The sequence below is a fragment of the Ranitomeya imitator genome, chromosome 3 (genome assembly GCF_032444005.1).
Source record: "Ranitomeya imitator isolate aRanImi1 chromosome 3, aRanImi1.pri, whole genome shotgun sequence".
NCBI classification, from domain to species: Eukaryota; Metazoa; Chordata; class Amphibia; order Anura; family Dendrobatidae; genus Ranitomeya; species Ranitomeya imitator.
Window position 1 is genome coordinate 463,814,998 of NC_091284.1, and position 17,632 is coordinate 463,832,629.

A 17,632-nucleotide genomic window follows, 5' to 3' on the forward strand; every position below is an offset into this window, starting at 1 on the left:
AAGCATCACTTCATTACTCGCTTTAGTTCTTCTAACACTTGCCCTGCATTCCCTGCAAACAGCATTATATTATTCTTTAGATATGCACCCTCCTTCCATTTAATATACATTTTGTTTTCCTTTTTTAACAAGATTTTAAGTTGGATTCATCCATCCTGGTCTCTTTAAATGCTTCCAATTCTTCCTTATTTTCGAGATTGTTACTAATTGTGCAGTGAGAAATTAATTTAGTAAAACCTCCACATCCTCCTTGGACATTTCTGTCCCTTAGAACATTGGACCATTGGACCTTTCCTACCCTTTTTCTGAGTCCATTAAAATCGGCCTTTCTTAAGTCCATCCTTAAGAGTCCTCAATGGTCTTCAATCTCATGTAATCCAAAATTTGAGGATAACATGATTGTTGACTCCTAAATTCCCAGCCACCTTTACTTCCTCAACCATTTTGTCCCTGTTGGCCATGATCACTATGTCGTACTTTTTTGAGAATAGAGATATCTGATGTAAAAAGAGTTCGTCCATATCTTCAGTCTGTCCAGGTGGCCTATATTAAACAGCTACAATAGTGTCCTTTCTCCTTGTGTTCTTACCCACACAGTTTCTCCAGAGCTACCAGTCTCTGAAGCTTTAATCTCTGTGGAGATATACGTTTTCCTATCATGCATTCTATATTAATAAACAGCTTAACAATAACACCTAATCAGAAAATAACATGAACTGTGAATCTTGACTGATTTCAGAAGTGATATTAGGGGTTCTCGTAATTACACTGATGGTCTCAGAACTGTAAGAGTTTATCAGACTTCTGGTACACTAATGTGAATGGAGATTCTCCCGTAACACAACATGGACATATTATATGGGCGGAGACTGAAAATATGTTTGATTTCCTGTCAATTTTGGAGATGTCATAAATTGTCACAAATGGGAGACATAATGTATTTCACTTTCTGTTACACTCACAAATAATCCTCCCTTCTGGCCTAAATATCTGTTCCCTATAATCGTTAGAGGAGAGACAGTGTTTATTACTGTAGTGCTTTTTGCAATGATGTAATAATTATGCTATGCACTTAGTCATTTATTTTTTCATGGAATTATTTTAAAGTATTTAAAATAAAGAAATATTTTTATAAGTATCCCTCTATAGATACAGTATATAATGTTCATTCTGTTTTAAAGGCAATCTGTGAGTACGATCAACCCTTCCAAGCCGTCTATATGGGCATGCAGATCATAGAAAGTTGAATAGAATTATACCTTGATTTCTGCAATCTGACGTTTTATTTCAGAGTACTACCACATTTTTCCTAATATGTTAATAAGCTCTTGAGAGCTAAAGGCCAGGCATAGATCTCCCTGAAAATCTGACTCCAGGACTTATTTTAAATGAAAGGGGCAGTGTGAGACATGAAATGACTGACAATCTATCCCTCCTGATTTACATATCTCACACTGGTAATGCCCCCTTTCATTTAAAATAAGCTCTTGAGGCAGATTCTCAGGGAGATTTATGTCCAGTCCATAGATCTTAACGGCGCAATTATATACTAAGAATATCATGGTTTTTTTTTTTTGGGGGGGGGGGGGAATAAGAAATCAGATCACATATATCAAGGTATAATTCTATTCAACTTTCTATGACCTACATGCCCATTTAGACTATTTAGGAGGGCTAATCCTAAGGTATCATAAAAAGAGCCTCTTATTGAGAACCTCTTACTGATAAATCTCATGGGGTAGAATTTCTTTAGCTGTGATGACAAAAGTACATGTCAACATTAGTCAACAATATTATTGGGAACTACAGGAAGCAGATTTATTAAAGTTATCTAACAAATACAGGTGCTTCTCACAAAATTAGAGTATCATCAAAAAGTTAATTTTTTTCAGTTCTTCAATACAAAAAGTGAAATTTATATATTACATAGAGTCATTACAGACAGTGATCTATTTCAAGTATTTATTTCTGTTAATGTTGATGATTATGGCTTACAGCCAATGAAAACTCAAAAGTTATTATCTCAGAAAAGTAGAATGAACAAAAAAAAACTGCAAAGGCTTCCTAAGTGTTTAAAAAGGTCACTTAGTCTGTTTCTGTAGGCTCCACAATCATGGGGAAGACTGCTGAATTGACAAGTGTCCAGAAGGCAGTCATTAACACACTCCACAAGGAGGATAAGCCACAAAAGGTCATTACTGAAGACACTGGCTGTTCACAGAGTGCTTTATCCAAGCATACTAATGGAAATCTGCGTGGAAGAAAAAGTGTGGTGGAAAAAGGTGCACAAGCAACTGGGATAACTGCAGCCTTGAAAGGATTGTTAAGAAAAGGCCATTCAAAAATTTGGGGGAGATTCACAAGGAGTGGACAATGCCAGAAGCGTCTTAACTAGGCCAAGTAGAAAAAAAAATTGGACTATTGCTCAATAGTCCAAGGTGTTGTTTTCAAGTGAAAGTAAATTTTGCATTTCATTTGGAAATCAAGGTCCCAGAGTCTGGAGGCAGAGTGGAAAGGCACACAATCCAAGCTGCTTGAGGTCTAGTGTGAAGTTTCCATAATCAGTGATGGTTTGGGGAGCCATGTCATCCGCTGGTGAAGGTCCACTGTGTTTTATGAAGACTAAAGTCAGCGCAGCTGTCTACCAGGAAATTTTTGAGCACTTCATGCTTCCCTCGGCCGACAAGCTTTTTGGAGATGGAAATTTCATTCTCCAGCAGGACTTGGCACCTGTCCACACTGCCAAAAGTACCAATACCTGGTTTAAAAACCACAGTATCACTGTGCTAGATTGGCCAGCAAACCTGCCTGACCTTAACCCCATAGAGAATCTATAGGTTTTTGTCAAGAGGAAGATGAGAGACACCAGACTGTTGTGAGTTCTGTTGTCGGGCTCCCTCCTGTGGTCATGAATGGTGCTTCGGCTGGTTCTGTCCATGGACTTTCTCTGGTGGCTGTGGGTGTTTCTGAGTTTCCTTCCTCAGGTGATGAGGTTAATTCGTTAGCTGGCTGCTCTATTTAACTCCACATAGGTCTTTGCTCCAGGCCACCTGTCAATGTTCCAGTATTGGTCTAGTTCACTCCTGGATCGTTCTTGTTACCAGTCTTCCCAGCAGAAGCTAAGTGACTGCTTGTTTTTCTCTGGTTTGCTATTTTTCTGTCCAGCTTGCTATTTCGATTGTTCTTGCTTGCTGGAAGCTCTGGGACGCAGAGGGAGCACCTCCGTACCGTGAGTTGGTGCGGAGGGTCTTTTTGCGCCCTCTGCGTGGTCTTTTTGTAGGTTTTTGTGCTGACCGCAAAGTAACCTTTCCTATCCTCGGTCAGTTCAGTAAGTCGGGCCTCACTTTGCTAAATCTATTTCATCTCTGTGTTTGTATTTTCATCTTTACTCACAGTCATTATATGTGGGGGGCTGCCTTTTCCTTTGGGGAATTTCTCTGAGGCAAGGTAGGCTTTATTTTTCTACCTTCAGGGCTAGCTAGTTTCTTAGGCTGTGCCGAGTTGCATAGGGAGCGTTAGGCGCAATCCACGGCTATTTCTTGTGTGGTTGATAGGATTAGGGATTGCGGTCAGCAGAGTTCCCACGTCCCAGAGCTCGTCCTATATTATCAGTAACTATCAGGTCATTCCGTGTGCTCTTATCCACCAGGTCCATTATTGTCCTGACCACTAGGTCATAACACCAGACCCAACAATGCAGACGACCTGAAGGCTGCTATCAAAGCTACCTGGGCTTCTATAACACCTCAGCAGTGCCACAGGCTGATCGTTTTCATGCCACGCCACATTGATGCAGTAATTGATGCAAAAGGAACCCTTACCAAGTATTGAGAGCATTTACTGAACATACATTTCAGTAGGTCAACATTTTGGATTTTAAAATAATTTTTCAATTTGCTATTATAAAGTATTCTAATTTACTGAGATAATGATTTTTGGATTTTCCTTGGCTGGAAGCCATAATCATCGACATTAACAGAAATAAACACTTGAAATAGATCACTCTGTTTGTAATGACTATATATAGTATATGAGCTTTATTTTTTTTGTATTGAAGAACAGAAATATTGAAATAATTGATGATATTCTAATTTTATGAGTAGCACCTGTATCTTTATTGGCCATAATACCCAATCATTAGAGTATCTCTTAATTTACCAGATCTGTTAAAAATGAAAGTTGAGCTCTAATTAGTTACCATGAACATCAAAAATACTCCTTCTTTTAAAAAGCTTTGAAAAATTAACTATGTACTCTTTCCATGCACTTTGTTGCCTTAGCATGTTTAATTATTATTTTTATCATTATCCTGTCACTGTAAGGAATCTCCCACATTGTATAATATCTTTCCTTGGCGAATAAACAAGGTATTAGCTGCAGAGCATTGTAAATTGTCTAAAATTGTTTAGGTCAGGTTAAAATATTTAATAATAACCAATTTTATTCTAAATTAGTATGAATTCTTAGTATATTAGATACTGGCATTTAGTAACTAAAATACAATTAGCATTTAATTGCTGGTTTCTAAATGATTTTAAAACACTATCAAATTGCGATGTTTCTTGGTGTAAATGCAATTAAGCATCACAACCTCTGCTCAATTAATCCTAGTGACCAATTACCATCTGCTTTCTTTGTGTGCTTCCATGATAATCAGATATGCACTGTACACAATCAGTATGACATAGCACCCATGTTCAATCTAAAATGTTATTTTATTATGAAAAGATTTCATCTGCACTCTCGCCCCACAGCTGCCAACATGTCCACAAGACTTATTTGTAGTTCTGGAAAAGCTAATTGAAATTGTATTACAATAATGGAGGGGACTCACTTTAACATTAAATCACTATAGCAGGAGATTTTACAAATTAGCTTGTGGACTCGGCCCTAGCTGGAATCACATCCTACATAGAATAATGTAATCTTTCATATTAACAGTGACAGCACTGTTACAAAAGATTTACTGCTACAATTAAGTTTTTCAAGTCATTTTATTTTTGCCTAGCAAAAGTGTAAATGCTATTGTGCAAAAATTCTGCCTTTGATCAGACCTTTTTAGTTGCTTGGATTTAATGAAAAACATCTCAGTAAAATAATCCTCAAAAGCTGATAAAACCTTCTTCTTAACACTTTATATAGATTACGTTCTCTTTTCGCTGTTAAAAACAAATGCTAAATCTGTTGTGTGGTTCCAACTTGAGCCCAAGAAATACCAAAAACAAAGAGGTGATCATACTATACAATAGGAAATAATTCCATAGGTTGTAAAGCAATAGCGACACAGTTTTCATGTTCAGCACAAAGCTTCTCAGCAGTACAAAATAAAAGAAAAAGTTCTAATCAGTCCGAGCTTTACAAATGCCTTTGATTTTGTCCAAGTCTTGGTTATTATTGTACTTATATTATAGATATGCCAAAAATTAAACGCTGGGAGCGTCACTCTGTCCAAAGCCTTTATAGACTGCGCAGGCGCGACGCTCCTAGCGTTACATTATAGCCAGTGTCAGAAAAAAAATGGCGCCGGAAAGCGCCAACTGCCGGGAGCAGGGGGACATTTATGAACCGTAACCCGGACGTGGGGACACGGTGGACATGACCCCGCCCTGATGATGCTGTGGCAGTTCATGCCACAGCAATTTCTTACTTACGCCACCTGATTCCGGCCCATGAATGTCCCCTTGCTCCCGGAATCGGCGCCTGTGCAGTCCGCGCTTTCCGCCGCCATTTTCTTGGTCCTCCTGGTCCCGGAATCGGCACCGGCGCAGTCTACGATTTCTGGCGCTATTTTCTTGGATACTGCAGTGTGTCTTCAAGAAAATGGCACCGGAAAGTGTGGACTGCGCAGGCGCCGATTCCGGGAGCAGGGGGGTATTTAGGAGCCGTAAACAGGGGGCGTGTGCACACGATCCCGCCCTCATGACGCTGTGGCACTTCATGCCACAGCTATTTCTTACTTAGACCCCCTGATTCCGGGCCATGAATGTCCCCCTGCTCCCGGAATCGGCGCCTGCGCAGTCCGCGCTTTCTGGCGCCATTTTCTTGGATACTGCAGTGTGTCTTCAACAAAATGGTGCCGGAAAGCGTGGACTGCGCAGGCGCCGATTTCGGGAGCAGCAGTCCGCAAGCCAGAGGACCTGGAAGATGGAGCGGTGCGCAGCGCTGGAACGGGACAGGTGAATATAGCAAGTGTCAGGGGCCTGAGCTAGCGTCGACTCCGGCACCTGACCCCCACAGCGCGCCGGTGTCCCCGCCTGCTCAGGCCCCCCAGCACTCGGCGCCCAGCGACGATAGGTGAGTATGTTATTTTTTTTTATATATCGCAGCAGCATATGGGGCATATAATACTATGGAGCATCTTATGGGGGCCATCAACCATAATGGAGCAGCATATGAGGCATATACTATGGAGCATCTTATGGGGGCCATCAACCTTTATGGAGCAGGGTATGGGGCATATGGATGGGAGCAGCAAATTACAGAATGGGGGCGCAGGATGGGAGCAGCACATGACAGAACGGGGGCGCAGGATGGGAGCAGCACATGACAGGGTGGGGGCGCAGGATGGGAGCAGCAAATGACAGGATGGGGGCGCAAGATGGTAGCAGCACATGACAAGATTAGGGCGCAGGATGGAAGCAACACATACCAGGATGGAGACCATATACCAATATAAATGCTCGCCACCCGGGCATAGAATGGGTTCAATAGCTAGTATGGTATACTATGGCTTGCACAATCACTGTGTTGTACAAAAGTGTAACATAGGACATATACAGGGCCCTACTGTATCTTCGTATGCCTCCAATTTTATATAAAGGCATATGGAGAATTAAGTTTAGCTTATAAAATCTATCTTACTGTCCCTTTAAATAAAGTAATAGGACTGTCATATGAAATAGGGATCCACTCTGTGGACACAGCCCACTCGTGCATTACATGGCCATTGGCTGACCATTTATAGATGTCATGAATTACAAAATTTTCCTACCATTGCCCACATAGACAGACATATCTCCCCAGCAGGCTGAACGGCAGGAGTTAGAGAAGTCAAATAACTGCTTTAGGGATCATACAGACGTCTGTATTAAGTGGACATGTGCTATTCTATTTTTGATCGGACAGCACACAGATCCATGTTATTTAATAGGATTCTTCAGATTTTTCTCTCAGCTGATTAAGAAAAAAATCGCAGCAGACATCTCAGACTTTTTTCTTAGTCTAGGATGAGATTCACCCATTCAAGATGATGGGTTTGTAAAAAAAAAAAAAAAAATCGGATCCTACACGGACCATCTCAGTGGCTTCCAATTTTTATAGATACATTTCTATTATAAGGAAAACTGCATTTGATCATGTGCACGTTTTAATGTAGTTGTATGAAAATGAATCACACATAGGCATCACACAGACATCACACGGATGTCACGCGAACTTAAAAAATGGAAACACAGGTGGCACGTGGATGAAAATCTAGTGACAAAAAAAATTGTCTGACTTTTCTGGATGAATGCAGGGGCACTAAATGAGACAAATACTACCTGAGGAGGCAAGTCCTTTGCAGAGATCTTTCAAAATGTTGTGATCTGAAGACTTTGTGAAATGAAAACTGTACAGAGGTTTTCCCAGAGCAAGAGACAATTCCTGGATGGTAGACTTTTTTCCAGAGGCCTAAAAAATAATGAAGAAAGTAAGGAAAACACTTATCATTTTTCGTGCTGTTAAACCTACAGTATACTTTCCTTGAGGATTTACTGAAGTCTAGCTTACTGTTAAACAACAATTATTGTCCTAATGGTACTGCCAAGGCGGTAGTCATAGCAATGAGCTGTAGTGTTTCCACACCCTGGCGCCTCACAAATGAAACAATATGTCCCTTCTGCTGTGTGTGTAGTGTGCGCAACAGGACACTCACATTAGTTGCTGGAGTCCCCTCATCTTCTGTCACTCCGTCTCCAGATCCACAGGTCTCACAAACCACTCCAGACTCATTGTTCAATCCAAACAGTTCAACTTTAGTAATTAACAGGGTTTTCAGTACATAAGCAGGACAGTGTATGCAGAGTGGCATCCCTAAGACTTTCCCTGCTTTCCCAGCAACCTCTGTTCTTATTGGCAATCTCTCCCTTGCTTCTGGCAATGCCTGCCTTGCTTCTGGCAATCCCTGCCTCACTTCTGGCAATCCCTGCCTCTCCGAGCAATTGCTTCTCTTTCCGGACAATCCCTGTCCTGTTCCAGCAATCACTGCACTTTCCTGGACAATCTCCATCCCTTCTTAGCAATCTCTGCTCTTCCTGGAAATCTCTGTCCCATCTTAGCAATTTCTACTCTTCTCGGACAATCTCTGTCCCATCCGCGCCTTTAGGCCCAACAACTTCCAGCCATTCACCTGGTCTTGCTTCGAATTATAGGGTAACAGGCTCGCCGTCTCAGCTTCCCCTAATCCCTGCCATAAGCTTTGGATCCTCCTTGAAACAGTCCTAATTAAGCTGGTGACTGCCTGCACAACACCCAGCCTGGGGCCAATTCTTGCTGAAGCAACCTTATCCCCACGCCTGTCAGACTGTCCCAATTTACTGCTGCATCACAACTTGCTCTGGCCCGGGCATGGATGCCCTGGTCTGGTCACTAAGCAGGAAGTATCTTCTCTATATCCCCACTGCTCTGCACTACACTACTCTGTAACTCCACCCAGTCTGAAAAATCCCTATGCTGCCTATACCTAAGCGAATGCTCTCACTCCCTATCTCTAGTATGCCCCCTCTATTATAATCACACTATTGTCCCATACTACCTTCTATTCTATCTCTAATTCTGTACATGACACATATCAAAATACATTCACATTGCAGTACATAAACACATTAACACTTATAAACGCTCTGGAACGGCATGCATCAAATGTGAGCAATGTCCAAAGGGAGGGAAGTATATGACGAACTCTGTCATCTCCTTACAACTCAATAATATACAGTACTATCAGGGTATGCGTTGTGCTGTTAGATCAGCGGGAGAAATGAGCAGTTTGATTGCACACCATTTTCTACATGGATGAGTTACATACAGTAACTATAGATTATTAGAAACATCAATAGGAAACGCAAACAATTTGTATTATGTATTTAAATTTAAAGGTGTCATAACATAAAACACACAGAAACACACAGAAACAGAAGTTAGTAGATGTGGGAAAAGGTAATAACTCAGGAACGCTTCAACGGATCCTAGCGGTTCTGAGATTGTTTTTTCGTGACATATTGGGCTTCATGTTAGTGGTAAATTTAGGTCAATAAATTCTGCGTTTGTGATAAAAACGGAAATTTGGCGAAAATTTTGAAAATTTCGCAATTTTCACATTTTGAATTTTTATTCTGTTAAACCAGAGAGATATGTGACACAAAATAGTTAATAAATAACATTTCCCACATGTTTACTTTACATCAGCACAATTTTGGAAACAAAATTTTTTTTTGTTAGGAAGTTATAAGGGTTAAAATTTGACCAGCGATTTCTCATTTTTACAACGAAATTTACAAAACCATTTTTTTTAGAGACCACCTCACATTTGAAGTCAGTTTGAGGGGTCTATATGGCTGAAAATACCCAAAAGTGACACCATTCTAAAAACTGCACCCCTCAAGGTGCACAAAACCACATTCAAGAAGTTTATTAACCCTTCAGGTGCTTCACAGCAGCAGAAGCAACATGGAAGGAAAAAATTAACATTTAACTTTTTAGTCACAAAAATGATCTTTTAGCAACAATTTTTTTATTTTCCCAATGGTAAAAGGAGAAACTGAACCACGAAATTTGTTGTCCAATTTGTCCTGAGTACGCTGATACCTCATATGTGGGGGTAAACCACTGTTTGGGCGCACGGCAGGGCTTGGAAGGGAAGGAGCGCCATTTGACTTTTTGAATCAAAAATTGGCTCCACTCTTTAGCGGACACCATGTCACGTTTGGAGAGCCCCCGTGTGCCTAAAAATTGGAGCTCCCCCACAAGTGACCCCATTTTGGAAACTAGATGCCCCAAGGAACTTATCTAGATGCATAGTGAGCACTTTGAACCCCCAGGTGCTTCACAAATTGATCCGTAAAAATGAAAAAGTACTTTTTTTTCACAAAAAAATTATTTTTGCCTCAATTTTTTCATTTTCACATGGGCAACAGGATAAAATGGATCCTAAAATGTGTTGGGCAATTTCTCCTGAGTACACCAATACCTCACATGTGGGGGTAAACCACTGTTTGGGCACATGGTAAGGCTCGGAAGGGAAGGAGCACCATTTGACTTTTTGAATGAAAAATTATTTCCATCGTTAGCGGACACCATGTCGCGTTTGGATAGCTCCTGCGTGCCCAAACATTGGCGCTCCCCCACAAGTGACCCCATTTTGGAAACTAGACCCCCCAAGGAACTTATTTAGATGCCTCGTGAGCACTTTAAACCCTCAGGTGCTTCACAAATTGATCTGTAAAAATGAAAAAGTACTTTTTTTCACAAAAAAATTATTTTCGCCTCAATTTTTTCATTTTCACATGGGCAGTAGGATAAAATGGATCATAAAATTTGTTGGGCAATTTCTCCCGAGTACGTCGATACCTCATATGTGGGGGTAAACCACTGTTTGGGCACTCGGCAGGGCTCGGAAGGGAAGGTGCGCTGTTGTGAATTCTGTGGCTGAGTTCACTTCTGTGGTCACAAGTGGTATTGCAGTCTCTGGGCTTCCTCCCTCAGGTGTTTTGGTGAGCTCGTTGGCTGCCTTGCTATTTAGCTCCACCTGAGTCTGTCTTCCTTGCTCCTTGTCAATGTTCCAGTGTTGGATCTGAGCTACTGCATCTTTCCTTGGGCCTGCTGCTCTGCTAGATAAGTGCTTCTAGTTTGTTTTCTGTTTTTTCTGTCCAGCTTGCTATTAACTTTTGCTGGAAGCTCTGAGAAGCAAAGGGGTGCACCGCCGTGCTGTTAGTTCGGCACGGTGGGTCTTTTTGCCCCTTTGCGTGGTTTTCGTTTTAGGGTTTTTTGTAGACTGCATAGTTCTCTTTGCTATCCTCGCTCTGTCTAGAATATCGGGCCTCACTTTGCTGAATCTATTTCATTCCTACGTTTGTCTTTTCATCTTGCTAACAGTCATTATATGTGGGGGGCTGCCTATTCCTTTGGGGTATTTCTCTGAGGTAAGTCAGGCTTGTATTTCTATCTTCAGGCTAGTCAGCTCCTCAGGCAGTGCCGAGTTGCATAGGTAGTGATAGGCGCAATCCACTGCTGCTTATAGTTGTGTGAGGATAGATCAGGTACTGCAGTCTACAGAGATTCCACGTCTCAGAGCTCGTCCTATTGTTTTTGGTTATTGCCAGATCTCTGTATGTGCGCTGATTACTGCACGCTGTGTTGCCTGATTGCCGGCCATAACAGTACAAGGAGCCACACCAATGATTCCCAATAGAGGGAAAAAAGAAATCCTGACATCATTTTTTTTTCTTAGCTCTATCTTCAGTCTTTTTTTTCCCCTAGACATTAGAGTGCTTCAGGACACAGCTGTGGACATGGATATTCAGGCTCTGTGCTCCTCAATGGATAATCTCGTTGTAAATGTACAAAAGATTCAAGATACTATTGATCAGAAATCGATGCTAGAACCAAGAATTCCGATTCCTGATTTGTTTTTTGGTGACAGAACTAAGTTCCTGAGCTTCAGAAATAATTGTAAGCTATTTTTGGCCTTGAAACCTCATTCTTCTGGTAATCCTATTCAACAGGTTTTGATTATTATTTCTTTTTTGCGCGGCGACCCACAGGACTGGGCGTTTTCTCTTGCACCAGGAGATTCTGCATTGAGTAATGTTGATGCATTTTTCCAGGCGCTGGGATTGCTTTACGATGAGCCTAATTCAGTGGATCAGGCTGAGAAAAATCTGCTGGCTTTATGCCAGGGTCAGGATGATGTAGAAGTATATTGTCAGAAATTTAGGAAGTGGTCAGTACTCACTCTGTGGAATGAATCTGCACTAGCGGCTTTGTTCAGAAAGGGTCTCTCTGAAGCTCTTAAGGATGTAATGGTGGGATTTCCTATGCCTGCTGGTTTGAATGAGTCTATGTCCTTGGCCATTCAGATCGGTCGTCGCTTGCGCGAGCGTAAATATGTGCACCATCTGGCGGTATTGTCTGAGAGTAAACCTGAGCCTATGCAGTGCGACAGGACTATGACTAAAGTAGAACGGCAAGAACACAGACGTCTGAACAGACTGTGTTTCTATTGTGGTGATTCTACTCATGCTATTTCTAATTGTCCTAAACGCACTAGGCGGTTCGATAGCTCTGCCGTTATTGGTACTGTACAGTCCAAATTCCTTTTGTCCATTACCTTAATGTGCTCTTTGTCATCGTATTCTGTCATGGCGTTTGTGGATTCAGGCGCTGCCCTGAATCTGATGGATTTGGATTATGCTAAACGTTGTGGATTTTTCTTGGAGCCTTTGCGGTGTCCTATTCCGTTGAGAGGAATTGATGCTACACCTTTGGCCAAGAATAAGCCTCAGTACTGGGCCCAGCTGACCATGTGCATGGCTCCTGCACATCAGGAAGTTATTCGCTTTCTGGTACTGCATAATTTGCATGATGTGGTCGTGTTGGGGTTGCCATGGCTACAAACCCATAATCCAGTATTGGATTGGAACTCTATGTCGGTAACCAGCTGGGGTTGTCAGGGAGTACATGGTGATGTTCCATTTTTGTCTATTTCGTCATCCATTCCTTCTGACATCCCAGAGTTCTTGTCGGACTTTCAGGATGTATTTGAAGAGTCCAAGTCTGATGCCCTACCTCCGCATAGGAATTGTGATTGTGCTATCGATTTGATTCCTGGTAGTAAATTCCCTAAGGGTCGTTTATTTAATTTGTCCGTACCTGAACACACCGCTATGCGCAGTTATGTGAAGGAGTCCCTGGAGAAGGGACATATTCGCCCATCGTCGTCACCATTGGGAGCAGGGTTCTTTTTTGTAGCCAAGAAGGATGGTTCGCTAAGACCGTGTATTGATTACCGCCTTCTTAATAAGATCACTGTTAAGTTTCAGTATCCCTTGCCATTGATTTCTGACTTGTTTGCTCGGATTAAGGGGGCTAGTTGGTTTACTAAGATTGATCTTCGTGGTGCGTATAATCTGGTGAGAATCAGGCAGGGAGATGAATGGAAAACGGCATTTAATACGCCCGAGGGTCATTTTGAGTATCTGGTGATGCCGTTCGGACTTGCCAATGCTCCATCTGTTTTTCAGTCTTTTATGCATGACATTTTCCGTGAGTATCTGGATAAATTCTTGATTGTTTACTTGGATGACATTTTGATCTTCTCAGATGATTGGGAGTCTCATGTGAAGCAAGTCAGAATGGTTTTCCAGGTACTGCGTGCTAATTCCTTGTTCGTGAAGGGATCAAAGTGTCTCTTCGGTGTGCAGAAAGTTTCATTTTTGGGGTTCATCTTTTCCCCTTCTACAATCGAGATGGATCCGGTTAAGGTTCAGGCCATCCAGGATTGGACTCAGCCGACATCTCTAAAAAGTCTGCAGAAATTCCTGGGCTTTGCTAATTTTTATCGTCGCTTCATCTGTAATTTTTCTAGCATTGCCAGACCATTGACCGATTTGACCAAGAAGGGTGCTGATTTGGTTAATTGGTCTTCTGCTGCCGTGGAAGCTTTTCAGGAGTTGAAGCGTCGTTTTTGCTGTGCCCCTGTGTTGTGTCAACCTGATGTTTCTCTTCCGTTCCAGGTCGAGGTTGATGCTTCTGAGATTGGTGCAGGGGCGGTTTTGTCACAGAGAGGTTCTGGTTGCTCAGTGTTCAAACCATGTGCTTTCTTTTCCAGGAAATTTTCTGCTGCTGAGCGTAATTATGATGTGGGCAACCGAGAGTTGCTGGCCATGAAGTGGGCATTCGAGGAGTGGCGTCATTGGCTTGAGGGTGCTAAGCATCGCGTGGTGGTATTGACTGATCATAAGAACCTTACTTATCTTGAGTCTGCCAAGCGCTTGAATCCTAGACAGGCCCGTTGGTCGTTATTTTTTGCTCGTTTTGATTTTGTGATTTCATACCTTCCGGGCTCTAAAAATGTGAAGGCGGATGCTCTGTCTAGGAGTTTTGTGCCCGACTCTCCGGGGTTATCTGAGCCGGCGAGTATCCTCAAGGAAGGAGTCATTGTGTCTGCCATCTCGCCTGATTTGCGGAGAGTGTTGCAGAAATTTCAGGCTAATAAACCTGATCGTTGTCCGGCCGAGAAACTGTTCGTCCCTGATAGGTGGACTAGTAAAGTTATCTCTGAACTTCATTGTTCGGTGCTGGCCGGTCATCCAGGAATCTTTGGTACCAGGGAGTTGGTTGCTAGATCCTTCTGGTGGCCATCTCTGTCACGGGATGTGCGTGCTTTTGTGCAGTCCTGTGGAATTTGTGCTAGGGCTAAGCCCTGCTGTTCACGTGCCAGTGGGTTGCTTTTGCCCTTGCCGGTCCCGAAGAGGCCTTGGACACATATTTCGATGGATTTCATTTCTGACCTTCCCGTTTCTCAAAAAATGTCGGTCATTTGGGTGGTCTGTGATCGCTTTTCTAAAATGGTCCATCTGGTGCCCTTGGTTAAATTGCCTTCCTCCTCTGATTTGGTGCCTTTGTTCTTCCAGCATGTGGTTCGTTTACATGGCATTCCTGAGAATATTGTTTCTGACAGAGGTTCCCAGTTTGTCTCGAGGTTCTGGCGAGCCTTTTGTGGTAGGATGGGCATTGACCTATCTTTCTCCTCGGCCTTCCATCCTCAGACTAATGGCCAGACCGAACGAACCAATCAGACCTTGGAAACATATCTGAGATGTTTTGTTTCCGCTGACCAGGATGATTGGGTGTCATTTTTGCCGTTGGCTGAGTTCGCCCTTAATAATCGGGCCAGCTCGGCTTCCTTGGTCTCTCCATTTTTCTGCAATTCTGGGTTCCATCCTCGTTTCTCTTCAGGACAGGTTGAGTCTTCGGACTGTCCTGGTGTGGATTCTGTGGTGGACAGGTTGCAGCAGATCTGGACTCAGGTAGTGGACAATTTGACCTTGTCCCAGGAGAAGGCTCAGCTTTTCGCTAATCGCAGACGCCGTGTGGGACCCCGACTTCGTGTTGGGGATCTGGTTTGGTTATCTTCTCGTCATATTCCTATGAAGGTTTCCTCTCCTAAATTTAAACCTCATTTTATTCGTCCGTATAGGATTTCTGAGATTCTCAATCCGGTGTCTTTTCGTCTGACCCTCCCAGACTCCTTTTCCATACATAATGTATTCCATAGGTCGTTGTTGAGGAGATACGTGGCACCTATGGTTCCATCTGTGGGGCCTCCTGCCCCTGTTTTGGTGGAGGGGGAATTGGAGTATATTGTGGAGAAGATTTTGGATTCTCGTGTCTCTAGACGGAAACTCCAGTATCTGGTCAAATGGAAGGGTTATGCTCAGGAAGATAATTTCTGGGTTTTTGCCTCTGATGTCCATGCCCCAGATCTTGTTCGTGCCTTTCATGTGGCTCATCCTGGTCGGCCTGGGGGTTCTGGTGAGGGTTCGGTGACCCCTCCTCAAGGGGGGGGTACTGTTGTGAATTCTGTGGCTGAGTTCACTTCTGTGGTCACAAGTCGTATTGCAGTCTCTGGGCTTCCTCCCTCAGGTGTTTTGGTGAGCTCGTTGGCTGCCTTGCTATTTAGCTCCACCTGAGTCTGTCTTCCTTGCTCCTTGTCAATGTTCCAGTGTTGGATCTGAGCTACTGCATCTTTCCTTGGGCCTGCTGCTCTGCTAGATAAGTGCTTCTAGTTTGTTTTCTGTTTTTTCTGTCCAGCTTGCTATTAACTTTTGCTGGAAGCTCTGAGAAGCAAAGGGGTGCACCGCCGTGCTGTTAGTTCGGCACGGTGGGTCTTTTTGCCCCTTTGCGTGGTTTTCGTTTTAGGGTTTTTTGTAGACTGCATAGTTCTCTTTGCTATCCTCGCTCTGTCTAGAATATCGGGCCTCACTTTGCTGAATCTATTTCATTCCTACGTTTGTCTTTTCATCTTGCTAACAGTCATTATATGTGGGGGGCTGCCTATTCCTTTGGGGTATTTCTCTGAGGTAAGTCAGGCTTGTATTTCTATCTTCAGGCTAGTCAGCTCCTCAGGCAGTGCCGAGTTGCATAGGTAGTGATAGGCGCAATCCACTGCTGCTTATAGTTGTGTGAGGATAGATCAGGTACTGCAGTCTACAGAGATTCCACGTCTCAGAGCTCGTCCTATTGTTTTTGGTTATTGCCAGATCTCTGTATGTGCGCTGATTACTGCACGCTGTGTTGCCTGATTGCCGGCCATAACAGTGCGCCATTTGACTTTTTGAATGGAAAATTAGCTCCAATTGTTAGCGGACACCATGTCGCGTTTGGAGAGCCCCTGTGTGCCTAAACATTGGAGCAACCCCACAAGTGACCCCATTTTGGAAACTAGACCCCCCAAGGAACTTATCTAGATACATATTGAGCACTTTAAACCCCCAGGTGCTTCACAGAAGTTTATAACGCAGAGCCATGAAAATAAAAAATAATTTTTCTTTCCTCAAAAATGATTTTTTAGCCTGGAATTTCCTATTTTGCCAAGGATAATAGGAGAAATTGGACCCCAAATATTGTTGTACAGTTTGTCCTGAGTACGCTGATACCCCATATGTGGGGGTAAACCACTGTTTGGGCGCACGGCAGGGCTCGGAAGGGATGGCACGCCATTTGGCTTTTTAAATGGAAAATTAGCTCCAATCATTAGCAGACACCATGTCACGTTTGGAGAGCCCCTGTGTGCCTAAACATTGGAGATCCCCCAGAAATGACACCATTTTGGAAACTAGACCCCCAAAGGAACTAATCTAGATGTGTGGTGAGGACTTTGAACCCCCAAGTGCTTCACATAAGTTTATAACGCAGAGCCATGAAAATAAAAAAAAAAAATTATTTTCTCAAAAATGATCTTTTAGCCTGCAATTTTTTTATTTTCCCAAGGGTAACAGGAGAAATTTGACCACAAAAGTTGTTGTCCAGTTTCTCCTGAGTACGCTGATACCCCATATGTGGGGGTAAATCACTGTTTGGGCACATGCCGGGGCTCGGAAGTGAAGTAGTGACGTTTTGAAATGCAGACTTTGATGGAATGCTCTGTGGGCGTCACGTTGCGTTTGCAGAGCCCCTGATGTGGCTTAACAGTAGAAACCCCCCACAAGTGACCCCATTTTGGAAACTAGACCCCGAAAGGAACTTATCTAGATGTGTGGTGAGCACTTTGAACCCCCAAGCGCTTCATAGAAGTTTATAATGCAGAGCCGTGAAAATAATACGTTTTCTTTCCTCAAAAATAATTATTTAGCCCAGAATTTTTTATTTTCCCAAGGGTTACAGGAGAAATTGGATCCCAAAAGTTGTTGTCCAGTTTCTCCTGAGTACGCTGATACCCCATGAGTGGGGGTAAACCACTGTTTGGGCACACGTCAGGGCTCGGAAGTGAGGGAGCACCATTTGACTTTTTGAATACGAGATTGGCTGGAATCAATGGTGGCGCCATGTTGCGTTTGGAGACCCCTGATGTGCCTAAACAGTGGAAACCCCTCAA

The 17,632-nt window shown here is 42.9% G+C and overlaps 1 protein-coding gene across 1 annotated transcript in view; it reads right to left on the reverse strand.

Moving 5' to 3' along the window:
* Positions 1-17,632, reverse strand: part of LOC138671660 (uncharacterized) — a 967,572-nt gene that overhangs the window by 711,914 nt on the left and 238,026 nt on the right. The window contains exon 41 of the mRNA XM_069759831.1: positions 7,542-7,671. Within this exon, the coding sequence (XP_069615932.1) occupies positions 7,542-7,671 (130 nt within the window). The remainder of the gene's footprint in view (positions 1-7,541; positions 7,672-17,632) is intronic.